General features: G+C 41.0%; 1 protein-coding gene across 5 annotated transcripts in view; it reads right to left on the reverse strand.

The window, feature by feature from the left end:
* The window catches only part of RAI14 (retinoic acid induced 14), an 85,891-nt gene that overhangs the window by 31,379 nt on the left and 37,111 nt on the right, over positions 1–17,401 (reverse strand). For all 5 annotated transcript variants that reach the window (XM_041490196.1, XM_041490199.1, XM_041490195.1 and 2 more), the window contains one exon: positions 5,948–6,078. In XM_041490196.1, coding sequence (XP_041346130.1) covers positions 5,948–6,078 — 131 coding nt within the window. The remainder of the gene's footprint in view (positions 1–5,947; positions 6,079–17,401) is intronic.

Genomic DNA, 17,401 nt, shown 5'->3' on the forward strand with positions numbered 1-17,401 from the left:
GGGCAGCGATTTCTTGCCACAGCTCAGCAGCCCAGATGGGTTTTCTCTCTGCACTGCCAATTGCTCCTTTTCTGTTGGTCCAGACACAACCACAGCGGCTTTGCCAACATCCACAAGACAGTGTAGAGTTAGAGCACTGTTCATTTCTCTTATCCAGCAATATACAAAGCCAGCAGGCTTCATACATAAAGCTCTGCAACCTGTGCTTCAGTGCCCAACACTTCTGAGGCAGCTCAAATCCCTTCATAAATTCCCAGAATCTCTTTCTCAGCTGGGGTGTAGCTGGCCTCAAATCTTCTGTATCCCAGACTCCAGAAGCCAAGAGGTCATCCTCGAGTTTCTCCAGGTCCCTTCTGCCCCAGGCTCAAGGAAGGACCATCCTCCCTGGCTGCAATGAACAGCACATTCCTCACATCCTGCCCCGTTCTGACTGGCCCAAGGGCTCCTACATGGACAACGTCCTGCTTAATTTGTTCAAAAGCTTCTTGCTGTTCAGGGCCCCGTTTGAGATCATTCTTCCATGTCACTTGATAGAGAGGGCTGACAATCTGACTGTGCTCTGGAATTCTCCAAACCCCACAGTGCCTCAGAAAGTGTGTGCTTCCTTCTACCTACTTGGCAGGGACATGGCTGCTGTTTTGTTGCCCACACCCACTGGAATCCAACAACTTCTATCCTCCCTTTTTACTCCTAAAACTGAATTTCCTGAGCAGGTCCCTTGACCTTACTTTGCTTTATGGTCTGCAGGGGAAGCCATGTGAGGAGCAGCTGGGACACCTCATTGCAGTTACAACACCCTCACAAGGGGAAGCAGAGGGACAGGCACTGATCTCTGCTCTGTGGTAACAGGACCTGAGGGAGTGGCCTGAAGTTGTGTCAGGGGAGGTTTAGACTGGATATCAGGAAAAGGTTCTTCCCCAGAGGGTGGCTGGGCACTGGAACAGGTTCCCCAGGGAAGTGGTCACAGTACCAAGCCTGACAAAATGCAAAATGTCTGGACAATGCTCTCAGGTACATGGTATGACTGTTGGGGTGTCTGGAGCAGGGACAGGACTTGGACTTTGATGATCCTTGTGGGCTCCACCCAACTCAGATTGTTCTATCATTCTATGCATTCTTCCAATTGCTTCTTTTAAGGTAAATATTATTACATACAAGGAAACATTCTCTCTCAAAGGTAATTAAAACATTATGCACTTTTTGAAAAGTGATGTTTTTATACCACTCACCCCCGCCTCCTTATTCAGTAAGATCCAAAAGGAAGAAAACAAAAATGAATACTATGTACATAACAAATATCAAGTATTTGCAGTTGGAATATGCTCCAAAGTATATTTTTAGTTCAGCCTCCAAGGCATGAACAGGCTCTTTCAAATGAAAATATATCTTTTCTATTAACTGCTATTGGCAGTAGTTTTGTGAAAGAGTCCTTAAATTTGCAGAGGTTTCTAAAGCTTTTTTGTACTATCGTTAGAGTAATTTTATTGAACAACAACTGATTCAATTGCAGATTAAAAAAAATGTACAGAGATCTATTGTTTCACTTAATAGCCAAAAGCATTTAATTCTAGTTTAGTACCTTGCAGAAACATGCAAACATGGCAGTAATGGACTGGCACACTGACAAAATAACTTCAGGACAAGGAAGTGCTACCATTTATACACTGTAAATCCTTTCCAAAATCACTCCCCCACCCCCATCCCTCCACTTCCCCTCAATAATGGCAGCAGCTTCTTAAAATAACAGCCCATTTGAACACTTGATCTTGTGGAAAGTGCAGCACATTAATTAATCCAATCCTATCATTCCTGAAAGGGATCTTTTTGAAAACTTTTTTTTGTTAGTTTAAGTGGATTTAAATTATCAAATTCCAAGCTGGAAAGCCACATTTTGTTGTTTAAGGAAGCTGGACCAAAAGAAAAAACAACCAACCTATCTGGCAAAGTAAGACTACAATGACAGAGTCAGATTTCCAGATAGGTTCCATTACAACTATGCTTGGCAATAGTCTGTGCTATGTAAGTGGGAGCAACAATGGGACTGTGTCAACTTATGCCAAAGGTGGATTTGCTCCATGGCCTTAAAAGTGATTTATTGTTTATAGAAAGAACTTAGTCAAAGGCAGGGTGACGGTGTGGAAAGTCAAGCAAGTCTTAAAAAACTATAATTTCATTACTCTGACAAGGTCTTTATTAAGTACCTTTTTTTAAAGAGACACTGCTGAGGAGTTAAACCTCCTAATGAAAATTTGTAAATAGTATCTCTAAGAAATGTCTACCTTAATACTAGATACCTTAAATTAATGAGGTACCTAGACGTCATTATTTTAATCACCTCCATTTTACTGCATGTTGACAAGTCACAAAATAAAGGACCTAAGTGGTAGGGACTAAAGAGGAAACCAAGAGGAAATTTAGGAGGTAATATCCAAAACTGAGCCAAAGCTCGAGCATATCGTAGCAGGACTCAGTGGGATGATACATACTGTACACAACAGGACTAATAAAGAATTCTTGGTTCTGGTCTCTGTTCCTTTCAGTTCAAGCATTTTATAATAGGAAGTCATCTAATTATAAAATAAAAACTTAAAAGTACCTCTCTAAGCATGAAAAATTTTCCTCTCCACCTTCTGTTTAAACTAATGAACTATATGACTATATCTCAAAAATCTGGACAGCACTGAAAATTTTGTTTGTAGGGTTGTTAACAAAAAGACTGAGAAAGAAAAGTCTTAAAAGAAACATGTCACAAGGGTACAGACAATGATGGAGCTAACAAACCTGTATTGCAATGTGTAATTGTTTCTCCTTTTTGCTTTCAAGCACATTCCAAAGTCTTTAATCACATTATGCACTCTGTTACATAACTGAATCCACCACGTTCTTCTGGTTAGTCAGCTTCATCCTAACTAAGTAAACAAACACATCAATATATACTCACAGGGATCAATAGAACACTCATCCAAAGAGCTTCCTTCCCAGATGGCACTGCAGACAACTTCCTAAAGTGTAACCACATGAGCCTCATGAGGCTCAACAAGGCCAAGTGATGGTCCTGCACCTGGTCAGGGCAAACCCAAGCACAAACATAGGCTGGGCATGAACAGACCCAGAACAGCCCTGCCAAGAAGGACTTGGGGGTGCTGGTGGACAAGAGGCTGGACATGAGCTGACAATGGCAGCTCACAGCCCAGAAATCATACCCTGCTCTGCATCAAAAACCATTCTGTGGGCAGCAGGTCAAGGAAGGTGATTCTGCCTCTCTACTCTGCCCTCATGAGAGGGAGCACTGGTCTATCCCATGTCTCTCCAGGCTGCAAACAGGAGTGTTGTGCAGGACAGTGTCAAGTGTTCTGCACAAGTCCAGGCAGGTGATGTTGCTCTTCCCTCATGCCCCACAGCTCTGACCCAGCTGCAGAGGGCCAACAAATTTGTCAGCCATTATTTGCCTTTATTGAAGCCATGGTGGCTGTCACCAATCACTGCCTTATTTTCCATGTGCAAGGCTCATGGGAGGAGGCTCTGGGGAGACCTTCGAGCACCTTCCAGTACCTTTGACGGAGCCTACAATAAAGCTGGAGAGAGACCTTTTACAAGTGCATACAGAGATAGGACAAAGTGAACGGCTTCAAACTGATAAAGGGTGGATTTAAATGAGGTAATAATAAGAAATCCTTTACTGTGAAAGAGGTGAGGCACTGTAAGAGATTGCACAGAGAGGTTGTGGAAGAACCATTCCTGAAGTGTTCAAGGCTTGGTTGGACTGGTCTTTGAGCAACGTGGCCACGTGTGTGTGCCCCTGCCCATGGTAGAGGGCTTGGAATGAGATGATCTCTAAGATCTCTTCTAATCCAAACCATTATGTGATTTTGTGAAATCTGAGCACAAGGGTGGGCAGCTCTCCCAAAAAGCCCTGTGCAGATCGTGATTTCCCAGCACAGGAGTTGCTGATGTTACAGGTGGGGTAGCCAACAAACCAGCACCATCCTCCAACAGACCTCAGTGCTGGGCTGCAGAAGGATCTACTCCCCTAAGCAGAGGTTCTGAGGCCAGGCAAAAATAGCTGTGTCAGGCACCCAGACACACAGCAGGAATGAAGCGCTGGCATCATACTGCAAATGTAGGAGATGTTGCACAAATGATGGCTGAACTCCATTTTGTATACACCAAAAAACTACTCTGGAGTAATAAAAACACAAACAAGACAGAGCCCAATATTAATGAGACATGCTGGAGAACATTTCTGGGCCACCTTTGGTAGCTATGTCTCTCCAGGTTAGTGTCATTGCTTCCACACCTGTCAGTCTCTATCTTTTAAAATATAGAGAGAAATAACCTGAGCAGGTCTGCTAAATTTCCCAAAGCACTGGAAACAGAATGAGACTTGACATGCTGTATTTCTGCATCACAGCAACGCTGCTTTTCTCTCTTCTCTCTCAAGCTGCCTTTAAACCACAACACAGAAAAAATTTTAAAAGTGAATGACAGTCAAATGAGAATACAGAACAAGAAGCAGCAGAGATCTTTATAGCACTAACTCACATTTGTTCCAAGCAATTGAAAGAAGTATTTGCAACTGCATTATTAGTAACACCATCATTCATAGAAATATATGCTTACTGACAACAAGGATGGAACAAAGAATGACAACAGGATTTTTTTTTTTAATTGTAACCATGTAAAGCTCAAAAATTGTTGCACCAATACCTAGCTACATTCTTAGAGTTAAGAGATACTGACAAATTCAGTCTTGGGTGGTTCTCTAGAAAAATCTGTAGTGTCAATTTATACATGAAACTTGCAAAGTAGGTGTTACACAGGATACACTGTATACAGAGTGCAGTTTAGGAAAATCTTAAGAATTAAGGTCTGAAGTTATGTTGATTGTAAAACCATGAAATGCTAAATACAGCTGTAATTCTGAAGATTCAATGGCCAAAAGAAAAACATACGTGTGCAACTTTTAAAAATTAAAAACCTATTAAAGTATGGAGGAGAAAGCCCACTTGACGTAATTGATGACTCGGACTTCTGCAGTAAGAAATTGCAGGTTATTATGAGTCAATCCATCACTCAGCTCACTCAGATGCAGAGTAGAAATAGAGCAGATGTAGGAAATTGAACCAGACCAAGAAAGAAGCAGAGTATGACTCAATAAATGTAATCCAGAGGTAATTTATCAGAACTTAGAGTTTGGTATAAACTGCTTTGTGCTGCCCTTCCAAGTCCTCCCTTGTCCACATCTATCCAGAATTTTATCAAGGTTTTGGTTCTGTCACAGGACACCTATTTCTCACTTATCCACTGAATCATCTTTCTGCACCATACAGAGAAGAGTACAAGGATAGCAATCTTTTGGCTGTAGTTTTCTTTGTGAAATCTTTTATCTTCCACAATTCAGAATGTTTGCAGGAGAACAAGAGAAGAACAGAAGACAGATATGAAATATATATATCAAAAGGAATCTCGTTTACACAAAACTTTCATTAGCACACTTCACTCAAAACAAGGAGCACTTGGCAAATCCTTAGCATCTGCAGGTTTTTAAAACTGTCACCATAGTTTCAGTTCAGTCAAACCCATGAAAATATATCTTAATTTCTGTCCTATTAAAGTAATGTCCATGGGAAAAAATATCCCCAAAGATTAATACCTTTTGGAGTGTGCAATGTGCAGCGTGCCATGAAATTTGAAAACACCCTGTCCTTAAAGGATCCCACTCCATCCAGTAGTTTGTTAACCTTCAAGTTACCTCAATGGGTTTATGGTTTTGAAATGGCATTTTAAAGGTAGAATTACAAATCAAGACTTGCAGAATGTGTTGTGCTTCAGAAGAAAAAGAAACCTTCATTTTCAGGATAGTATCTGTTTTTTAAATCACAGAAGTGGCAAACTTCTAGGGCTGGGGTTTTCCACGAGTTAAATCACAGGTTTTGGTTGGACTTACGCAGTTTTGCCCTCACTGTCTTGTTTGGTGGCACTGGCTCCCTTTTTACCCAGCAGTGAAGCCACTTTCTCAGGGTCTCCATTCTCCACCGCCTGCAGCAGCCGATCATCATTCTTATTCCACTCGTTGGTCTGAGTAAAAGGAAAAGAAAGGAGAAATATTATCAGTACCAGCTTTGTGTACAGGCTCTCCAGAATGATCCGGCATGCATTTATCACCACTGAAAGCTTAAACAAAAGCCCAACCCAAAGAAATGGCACAGACAAAGCTGCGTAAAAGTAATCTGCAAGCTGTGCAGCAGAGGTTCCCAAGGATTTGATGGCTTAAGCCAGGGCCTAAGTGATGACTGAAGATGAACTGCAACTTGGAAACTCCATAGATGAGTAGTGCAGGAAAAAAAATACCATATTTTCTTACTGTATTTTCAAACATTCTTCTTTATTTTTCCAGTCCTGGTTTCCATTTCAGAGCTGTACCGGCCCCTTGGACCTTCATTACATACATCACATGGATAAGCAATGAGATGCCTCATCTTATCTAGACCCCACCCTAACAACCCAAACCAGCCAAAACTTTCCATTTTAAAGGCTTTTCCCAGCTCACATTTTGTAGAGGTTAACAGCTTAAGAGACTGCCCTTTGCAGACTGCAGCTAGCTTTGTTGAATTTTTTATCCTGTGTTGGTCTTTAAAACAAACAAACAAACCACTCACACAGTGCTACTGAAAGAAAACCACCCTACTTTCAGATCTTTCCAAACCTAATCCACTAAATCTTTTTGATCAGCAGCTGAATCAAGAACAGGACATGACTTCCCAACTTGATGACTCTCCCTCCTCCTCTGAATGATCAGGACAATGGCCTATTTCCTCTAAAAGACTTCCAAGTAGAATCTAGCAAGATCCTAAGAAAACATAGGACTGTTAACCTTCTGTATTCCATGTGATCACAGCATAATGAGCTCTGGAAAAGGAGTCGAAAGTTGCACACCACTGGACTAACAACAGTGTTCAGTCTCCAGGAAAAGAATCTGGTGCAATTAAAAGCTGTATTTGAAGCAGTGTTAGGTAGCTACACTCAGGAGGGTCAACATCAGTCAGCTCATCTCCAGCACGACAGTCTGTTCATAAGCACTTGATTTGTACACAACTTCTGGAATTACTGAATCCATGCTAATATCTTGAGAAATACTTAATAAAAAACAATTAAAAAACCACTCCACCCTGCCCCTCAACACCTTGCCCTGATCCTCTATACAGACTTTTTTCCTTTGACATGTCTCTGTCTGGGCTTGAGAGGAAAAGTGTATGATGTGCACCCTTATATGAACTAACCCCACAGGTGGTTCACACCCTGAAAAACAGGAGGAACAGGAGGAATGTGTTCCAGGTTAAAAGTCATTTAAAAAACAAATTAAAAGAACCATTAGGGAGAGTGCAGTATGTGCAGGAGAGCAGACAAGTTGGAAGAGCACCACCTGGAACCAAGAGTATGAATGGCAGCTCTGTCCAAGAAGTGGCATGCAGACAGAAGAACTGCACTCTGTTATGACAGTGAATGGTGGGTCAGTGCACATCCAGCAGGTAATGGTCTATTCTTATGGCACTGCAATTAATTTCTATAGACTCTGGACCACTAATTACATCAGCAAAAACATTTGTTTCTCTAAGCAATATTTAGCCTCCATGACAATGAGTGGCCAGCCAAGCAGCAGGCTCCACCCAAAATGAGACTTATTGCCTATTCTGCATTTGGGGAATTTCATGCTTTAAAGGCAGCCTGTTATTAAAAGCAGATGTTTAAAAAAATGCATCTTACTTGTAAATAAAAAACTTTAAAGTTAACACTCTCTATTTGACAGTACGTCTTTTGTTTTGGAGTTTGACCTGTTTCTGAGCTTTTTTATTATTCAGTCACCTAAGATATTTAAATACAGGCTATTTGATGAATTCACCTTGATCTACACACATATCCAATGCAATACTACCTGAAATCACCAATTTACTTTTGAAATATAAAATTGAATAGACTGCAGGAAAATGTTAAGATTAAGGCCTGCTGAAAATCCTTGGCAGAACGGCTTTCAGAAAAACATTCAGCCTTAGAGTACAAAATCTTCAAGAGCCACATCTTCAAGAAGCAGTTTCATGAATATTCCTTTGATAGTCAGCTATTAAATTATTATTGACATATAATCCAATATTCAGTGTTATGATACAAGCAAGTAAGCACACAAATAATGACTCCCGTATTTAAGAAATATCTGAGATAAAGTGTCAGTTGCCCCTTTGAGAAGCTTATGTGGTAACTGTATTCATCTATAATTATACTATCATTAAAATCCCAGACCAAATAGGAATTAACACAGCTGTGTCCCAAATTACCCCTCAGTATTTATGTAGTGTGGAAGCTACACTGAGGAGATATTCAGATATTGAATGGAGAACCCTGGAGTATTCTGAAAGTGATGCAGATGGTGCAGAGCAATGTTTATGATAACAGTAAACCATTTTATTACATATGGAATCACTCTTTTACAAGAACAGTTTCTTTAACTCATCTTTACTGTAGTATTCAACCATATTCTTTCTGGTATCCTAAAATGAACACTCACACACAAACACAATTAAGGAAAGACTTAATGAGTCCTCAACTAAAAACTGTTGCCTACTAATCTGTACAGCTAAAAAGATTCCCTCATACTTGAACTTGGACAAGCCATTAAGAGACCCTGAAAACACAATCAGTAGTATCAGATGTATCTCATTGTCAAGGAAAGACTATCAAGGTACATTTCTTTATTTTTCACACAGCTGGAGAATTAATTCCTTTTCCTGCTTAGAGGAATGTGGTAGAGGCTGGTGGCTAGGCTAGATCTGTATTTGGCAGTCATTTGGATTCCTGTTTTCAGTTCTATATCTAATTAGTGTTTCTTCTTTCAAGCATTGTGACTCAAGAGATGTTAAAGGAATGAGTAATTTTAGAGATTGCCACATACCTAAATCCACTTATATTTGTTCTTGCAATTGCATGTTTAACATCCATTACACTACTGTACCTGAAACTTTGTTTTGCTCCTGGAAAACAAAAGAATACATGCAGTTTCTCTTTATCATCACACAGCAGAGTTATACTTATTTATAAACTAAAATATCTGTGTCCTACCTAAGATGTTTCAAAGCCATCACACTCTATTGCTCACATAAAGTTGTTGATTTTTCATTAAAGCAATAAAGACTCCATTCTAAGGCATCAGTAAAGTGTCATCATTGTAATTGTAGGTGAAATGTTAATTTTATGCAAGCTACAAAAAACTATTTACAGACCTTGTTTTTTGAAATTAAATTATACACAAATCTGTTCACACAGAAGAAACAAGTATGCAGGCATCAACTGTTGCTAAAATATTCCTCTGATAGGATCAAACTGGTTTTTTTCTTCCACATTGTGCTCAAAGACCAGCTATGCATTCCAAAAGTTAAAGGTACCGCTAATAAAATAAATGGCACATAATAGACTCTCAAAAATCCATTTCAATATGGGATCAGAGCCCTACTGTCCATTTCTTCAGGGGAAGAAAAATCTCAAAGGACAGAGAATACATATGACACCCAAAAAGACACTATACCCAGGATTTGGCAAGAAAGTAGGAGGTATTTAAGTCAGTAGGAGTCTTAAAAGTGCCTCATGCAATCAAATATTGCACAGGCACTGCTGTGCATAGCAGATCAGAAAACCCAGATTTCTGAACAGAGGCAGTAACTGCTGCATTACATTACATTTCTGGAATCTCTTGTAATATTAGCCTGGTTTTGACCCCACAAGTCACACATCATCAAGTATACACCAAAGACTTGGTAGGTAACTTCTGCTGGGATGATGCAAAACATGGGTACTCCCTGTTACTGTTCACTGTAGAAGCCACCTTGAACTGACCCCCATCATGCAGCACCAGCATTTGTCTATCCTGGAAAACACACACACGGGAGGTGCCCTCCTCTGCCAGGAGTACAGGATGGACAGCAGAACTGGAGACCTTAACTTCATAAACCCTCTGTGTTTCCTCCACTGCAGTCACCAAACCTTCCCATTCCACTTTTCCAAGCTGCCCAGACATTTCTGCTGCCCCTTCAGCTGTTCGCCACATACTGCTCCCTCTATCTAAAGATTCCTCACTTGCCTTGCTTTCAGATCTCATCCAAACAGCACGGCACCAGCCACCACACAGCCCTTGGGGAGCTTCAGTTCTGTTATACCACTCACTCAGGTAACATAAAGAGTGTTTTCTTTCATGTCAGAGAGGTCTCTACGCAAAACATTCTGAGCCAACCCACGCAGACCACTTCAAACTCAAGGTTAGCACAAAATAGCAGCACAGTCTTGAGGAATATATTGACTATAGCACAAGAGCAACAAAACCACAGGCTAAGCAGGTACTTTTCATCAACAATAAAGCTGGGGGTTCTTTTGTTTTGTTTGGAGATTGTTTTTGCTAAGACTGCTGCAAATACACAAGTTAGTCAACTGAGTATGCAGCACTCTAGCAAAAAAACCCCAAACCCGAGCACCTCAGCATGAAGATAAAAACACATGTGTAATGAATTTGGAAAAATCTTATCCCAGAAAAGACTGCACATGGGAGTTCTCTTCACCTCCACCCCCAACCTACACACAACCCCCCCAACTCCTGTAGGCCGCATGCCAAACAGTTATCAACAGCCTTCCTTCAAACAATTAACATTTTGCAATAACAATGGCTTGTGAACACATGCAAAATTGATGAAACACATATTTCAGCTTCACAGACCACAGCCAGTGCTCCACTCAGTATTTCTTCAGATTTGGGGGAGGGGGAAGAGTTAGTCTGTTGCTTGTTTTGGTTTTTTAAAATGTGTACAGTGTTCAGTACAGGAAGTAATAATGAGTATTACATATGCAGAGACAAAGTAATCCAATCAAAGCTCAAGATGTGCAAATTTTTTGATAAAATAGGTGTTTTTCCCATTAATGTGCAGGGGATCAGATAATGTGTCATTCCTAATAAATCCTAAGATACAACACTGACAGCTGAAAGGATGGCATGCTCAAACATCTGGTGGCATTGGACATCTCTGTCAAGCATGCCTTTTCTTCTTGATTTTCAGTTTTCAGATGGAAAGGTGTGCTGTAGGGCCCTGCTCAGAAGCACCTCCCTGGTAACAGTTCAGCATTTTCCATACTGAAACACTCATGAACCCAAGAAAGGAGCTGGCAGCACAGAGGTAACCACGCTTAGGTTGGAAAGCCACTCCTGCACAGGGCACTGTGTGGTCGGTGTTAATGAAGTGAGGCTGAGAACTTGATTGACTTGATCTACACCACCAGTTTATGACCAGTGGTTAAAAAAGGCAATGCTCAAGCCAATGCAGAGTGCTCACACCACCTCCAGTGATCACCATCAGGATGAGCTCTCAAAGCCATGGCTCCATCACAAGCTTCGTCAGCAGTTACCAACCAGAATTGCACTGGCAGCTGTCGAGTCTCCTGTAAGCTCCCTCTGTGCACAATTTCCAATTTTATCATTGCAAGATACTAATAAAGTACTTATCGGAGCCATGGGACTGAAACCATCCAGTAAAAATCCATCATATTTGGGATCACACATAGCATGCTGACAAGTTGACAGATTCTGAGTCCAAAGTGAAACCTCCATATCAAAGCCTATTTTCTTACAGAGTTAAAGCTTGCACTGGCTGTTTTATACATTGTATTCACTGTCACAAACAGTGAACAATTTCCTTTCCAGAAGGGAAGCTGAGGAATCAAAACATGTTCAAAAAAAGTAGCTATTCATTTTTTCATCACCACCATATCAGGACATTAAGCCTCAATTGTCTAAGATTACCAGCAATATCATGCAAGAAATAACATATAACAAGAGGTGATAGTTCTACTTAGCACTTGTACAACGTTTTCCATGAGCAAATACCTGAGCAAACATTAACTGGCAGCAACTTAGTTTCTTTATCTTTGGCAAGCAGCCTACAGGAGATGATTTAAGTGACCTTGCATTGTTGCAAACCTACTGGAGACAGAGTCATGTTATCTGCACTGAAATCAGAACTGCAGGGAAGCTGAGTAGCAAATTGAAATTCCTGATAATTTCAAACTCAGCAACTCAGTGTCTGAAAAGGAAAGGAATACTTAAGAGACTGGCGTCACAAACAAACGCATGGCAAAGACACTGAACACCACTGCATCACAAGGTCATCCACAAAAGTCCACATGTGCTGGACTTCCCAAGAGAGTTTTAAAAACAAGAACAATCTTATTGTACTGAGTGCGTTCACTAAACAAAACATCCCTTGAAGTTAAAACAACAGATGACAGTTTTTCTCGAAAGAATGGCTTATCTGTAAACAGTATAACCTAGGAGCCAGTGGTACGTAGGTAAGGAGCTTGCACCTTTCCTGGTCTTCCCATCTGTAATTTAGAGATTGTATTTGCCAGCGGCAAGCTTGGGTGGTGCGAGTGGAAATCTCACTTGCAGAAGGGCAGGATGTTGTTGACCTTATCAGCAACAGCTTATTCCAGTCTGCAGCAGCTTCTCCCAGGAGATTCAGAGCTCAGCAGATGCTGGCAGCTGCTGCCTCCCGGGCTCCTTTCAGTTGCTGCTGCTCCCAAAGCCCGCCCTGGGCGAAGGCACAGCGCAGCGGCGTTGCAAGCTGACCTCTGCTACACCACACTGACCAGGCAGCGTCCTGAGAGGCCATGCCAAAAGATGCTGTGCTCATTAACTTCACCACAAGTAAGGTCTAGACCTCTAATTAAGTTGTCAGAAAAGCAAAGTGTGACAATGGCTTTCAAAGTATTGATAGTGATACTATCTAAATGTCACTAATTGCTACAACCGAGTCTTCTCCAGCTTCACTTGACCCTCCATGTTGCCTGTTGCCACCAGTCACATGATGGCTAATGATGGCTAATAACACTAATTATATTTACATAAGAAGATGAAACACTTGCAGCTCACAAGATTACACATGCTATTCTTTAAAGGTGGAAATGGCAGCAATGAAGTAACCTGTCCACATTTTACAACCAGAATCGTCAGTCCACTGCCCTCCTCTTGCTTCTTGCTATGGTGCCTAGCTGGGGTAACTGGCCATGCAAATTGCATGAGGTCTGTTTGATACTGCAGGCCGTATTTGTGTCAGACCATGAACTCCATTTGAATCAGAGATAAAAACAGACAGGGAAGGCAGGAAGCAGTTGGAGTGAATGGACAAGGAATGCTAACAAAAGACTAACGGCAGATTGTCAGTAAACCTTGATAATTACCCATTCACTGGGTAGCTTCTGTAGATAAAGAAGCGATTATTTTGCAAGCAATCCATTTTTTCATGCTGAACCCCAGAATAATGTAACGAAACAGCAAGTCACTCAGCCGGGCACTTCTATCAGTCAGCAAGGCTGCCCAGAAACTTTCCTGGCAGAAGGGGACCACAAGCTGTGAAAAGAAAGGGTCTTTCACCAAGAGAGAAGGGGAAGACGACCTGACTAAAATAGTCATCTGAGACTGCAAGTCTGGAGACTGGGGATGTTGGGGGAGGGAAGTTGTGGAGAAAAGTTAGTGTGGTCTTTGCTTAAATGATGACTGGAATTTGCAGCAGGTTGTGAGCTGTGCTCCAAGAACACTCAATGAAAGTCAAAATAAGTTTGAAATGAAAGTGGAAATAAGTTTGCTGTTTTGCTGAGATATTTTTATTTCTTGCACGCAAGTTTCTTCGGTATTTTTTGTCTGTTTTGGTGGTGGCTTGGTTGGGTTTTGTGAGTGGATTTTTTGTTTGCTTTTTGTTTGCTTTGTTGTTTGGGTTATTCTAAAAAAACCCTGTGGTTAGTTTCACAGTTTCAGTCAGGCTTTGAATGCAGAGTAGCCATAAGGTCAGGAAGAGAAATACACAGTTAAAGCAGAGAAAAGCAGCCACTTTTTAACTCAACTGCAAGACTCCATTTCTGTAACAGCAAGAGAGTGAAGAGCCTGAGAGCAAAAGGGGCCAAGGGAGCGTGACACAGCTCACCCAGACCAAGGAATACAGCTGGCCCACACTAGCAAGTTCAGAGGCACACAGCTCGCACATGCCGCTTGTTTCACTTCATACTAAAGGCCACAATGGTTTTTTTTCATCCAGATACTACTTTTCAGCCTTTTCTTAAGAGATAAATCAATCTTTGAATTTGAGGAACAGCAGCATTTCCTGCTAATGTTACGTTTAGGTACATCAGGTATTCTCTTTTCTTTTAAACAATTACTGATGTTTTCACATAAGCCATTTCATTCCACTGAGTATAAAGGAAAAGTAATGAGCAAAAAGCTCACATCATGCAAAGCATTAGAACAAAACAAGAAAAAGTACATCTAAATCATTAGTAACATACAGCCAGAGCACTGGCAGTAAGTCCAGCTACTGTCCATTGTTTATCATCTCACACATCATCAGTACAGCAACTGAAGATTTATCTTTATTTTCAGATAGTAAAGGACGTAGCAGTAAGCACACCACATGCAAACAATCACTCTCAGTAAGACAGAAGAAAGTAAAGCCAAGAATTAATTGTGTATATTTGTATAAATTAAACAATGTTTATCTTAGCACAGGAAAAAACACAGGGGACTTTCTAAAAATAAAGACGTTAAATCTATTCTGTTTGAAGTGACCATCTCACATTGTTCTGTCTTTTCTCAAAGTTCTAAAGATCTGAGCTACAGAGAACTCGGATGGCTGTTCTTGTCTTGAAATTACTCAATAATGGTACTAAAACTAAAATATATCTAACAAACTACTGATTACTGCTGGACACATGGGAGCTCTTCCTTTCAAAAAAAAGTCCATGGGGTGTCAAAACACAGACTTAAAAATGACCACACTTGTCAAATGGCTATCCAAGCATCCTCAAATTTTCTTTACCCTTAAATATAAAATCATATATAAACAAGAAACTGATAATGAGCATGAGACATATGAAAAAGACCACTTCTAAAGAAGTTTTAAGACTGAAAAACTACTTAAGCAACACACTTTAGTTACTTACAAAGGTCAAATAGCAATTCACATAAAACCTTTCATGTTTTGGATTTCTGCTGCACAACTGCCTCACAGTCACTCGGGAAAAAGGGGGAGATTAAGAGGTTCAAAGTAAAATTGCCTGGATAATCTAACATGACCTTTTATCTGGTAAGTATATTCCAGTGGTAAGTAGGCTGTAAAATCCAGAGGGAATGCTAACTCTGCAAGCAAAGATTGTTTATTCAGCTACTGTGTCGATGATCTTGACAATCCTCGATACTGTGTTAGACACAGTGGTCTGTGAAGACCAGAGTGCAAGGAACAAGGCACATATCTGAACTCCTTGGCTCTAGATAGGGACAGGAGGAGTCCCTTAGATTTCAACATTTAAAGCCATAGACATACGACTTCCTTAGTGGAAGATTTGTAAATTCCACATATTAAGCCATTAGTGAGCATCCAAAGGAGGTGAAGGGTCTGGAGGGGAAGCTGTGTGAGGAGTGGCTGAGGTCTCTTGGTCTGTTCAGCCTGGAGGAGATGAGGGGAGACCTCACTGCAGCTACAGCTCTCTCATGAGAGGAAGAGGAGGGGCAGGCAGGCACTGATCTCTGCTCCTTGGTGACCAGTGACAGCATCCAAGGGAGTGGCCTAAAGTTGTGTCAGGGGAGGTTTAGAATATCAGGAAAAGTTTCCTCATCCAGAGGGTGTTTGGGCACTGGAACAGGGTCCCCAGGGCAGCGGCCACAGTACCAGCCTGAGAGAGTTCAAGAAGCATTTGGACAATGCTCTTAGGCACATGGTGTGACTCTTGGGGCATCCTGTGCAGGGCTGGGACCTGGACTCAATGGTCCTGATGGGTGCATTCCAAATCAGCACACTCCATGATTCTACAACTTCTTTTGGGTATCTGAGCTGACTATGTCTACCTAGATTTTTAGAAGCATGCTCCAGTTTCTGTTGATTAGTAAACTTAGAGAATGCAGGTACTTGATGGATCTTTTTGATTTCTGATGGTCAAAAGGACATCCATCATGTACTGGCACTTTAGACCTATGGCTCCATCTTTCCTCCTGTCTGTTGCTAAACCTCTCAAAACATTGCTTATCTTGCCACTTCTGCACAATAGGCTGATTTTCATGATGTTTTAGAGCTGCTACCTGGTTTTCCTCCCAATTATTCCACAAAGGGGAATACAGACACAAAGGCTGCAGATAAGAAAAAAATTAAACACCAAACAGAAAACTGTCCAGAACTGATGTAAGATGTACTGCGCTGTGTTCATAAGGTACAAACCACCATGGCACTTTGTGTTTGTATTACAAATGCCTACATGAAATTTCAGCTCACAATGAAAGTTGCTACCTTTTCCCCCCTCTATTAGCAAGACTAAGTTCACTGCTTGACTAACCTTCACCATCTTAATCTCCTCCACAAGTGCCAGAAGTGATCTTAGATATTTTTAAAAACACTTCACAATATTTTTACACCTACTGGCATGCCATTGTAGGAAGCAATACAATTTCCAAATTCATAACAAAATATGTATTAACATTTCAAAACTATTCAGAGTAGAAAAACAGTCTATTTATAGTTGATTTTGTCATTCTTGTAAAGGACATAACCACTGTTACGGGATTATAGCCTTCTATTCTGAAACCCATGACAAAGCCAAACAAAACACAGTGCAAGCATAGAGACAAATCCCTGTTCCAAGAAATTATTTTGTTTGGAGTCTTCAAGGACTCAACTCAGTCTCCAAAAGTACTTCATGACTACATAAGAAGGCAAAAAAAGTTTCACTCTCTGTCTGATCTTCCTGAGATCAGTTAGTGCTGTGAATTGACCTCTAGACCTAATATTTGTCAGTTTCCAAAATCAAATATTAAAGAAGCAAGCTAAGCTTAGCTGCTTTTACTTCCATGACTGCAATGAGGGATAAATCCAAGAGTCATGGGGAAAAGAAAGCAATTGTTTTGCATGAAAATAAAATCCACTTCAGCTGCCAGTGAAGAACATGTGAGATTTCACACCACCGCATCTTCCCACGTTGTTTATCCTCCACATCACATGCACTGAGAATCAGACAAGACTTTTATGCATCAGACTCTGTATGCAGAACATCAACTGCCCACACATGCCAGGCCTGAAGCAAAAGGAGAGAGAAAACAAGCAGGCACTCACCCTGGTTCTTTCCTTAGGCCTCATCTGAAGAAGGAGTTCCATTTCTCTACAGGCAGGAATAATGACATGCACAAGTCTTCTGTTCAGCAGGCATGGGTGGCCTTGCCTTTCACCTGATCAGAGCCATAGCTTGCACACCTTTCTCCAGGCAGCTCCTGGAAACTCAGTTTTGGCTGCCCCAGCAGTGCTGGGGGTTTAACTCTTGCGTATTTGATCAGTGATTGAAT

The sequence above is a fragment of the Pyrgilauda ruficollis genome, unplaced genomic scaffold, assembly GCF_017590135.1.
Source record: "Pyrgilauda ruficollis isolate IOZ18807 unplaced genomic scaffold, ASM1759013v1 scaffold120, whole genome shotgun sequence".
NCBI lineage: Eukaryota > Metazoa > Chordata > Aves > Passeriformes > Passeridae > Pyrgilauda > Pyrgilauda ruficollis.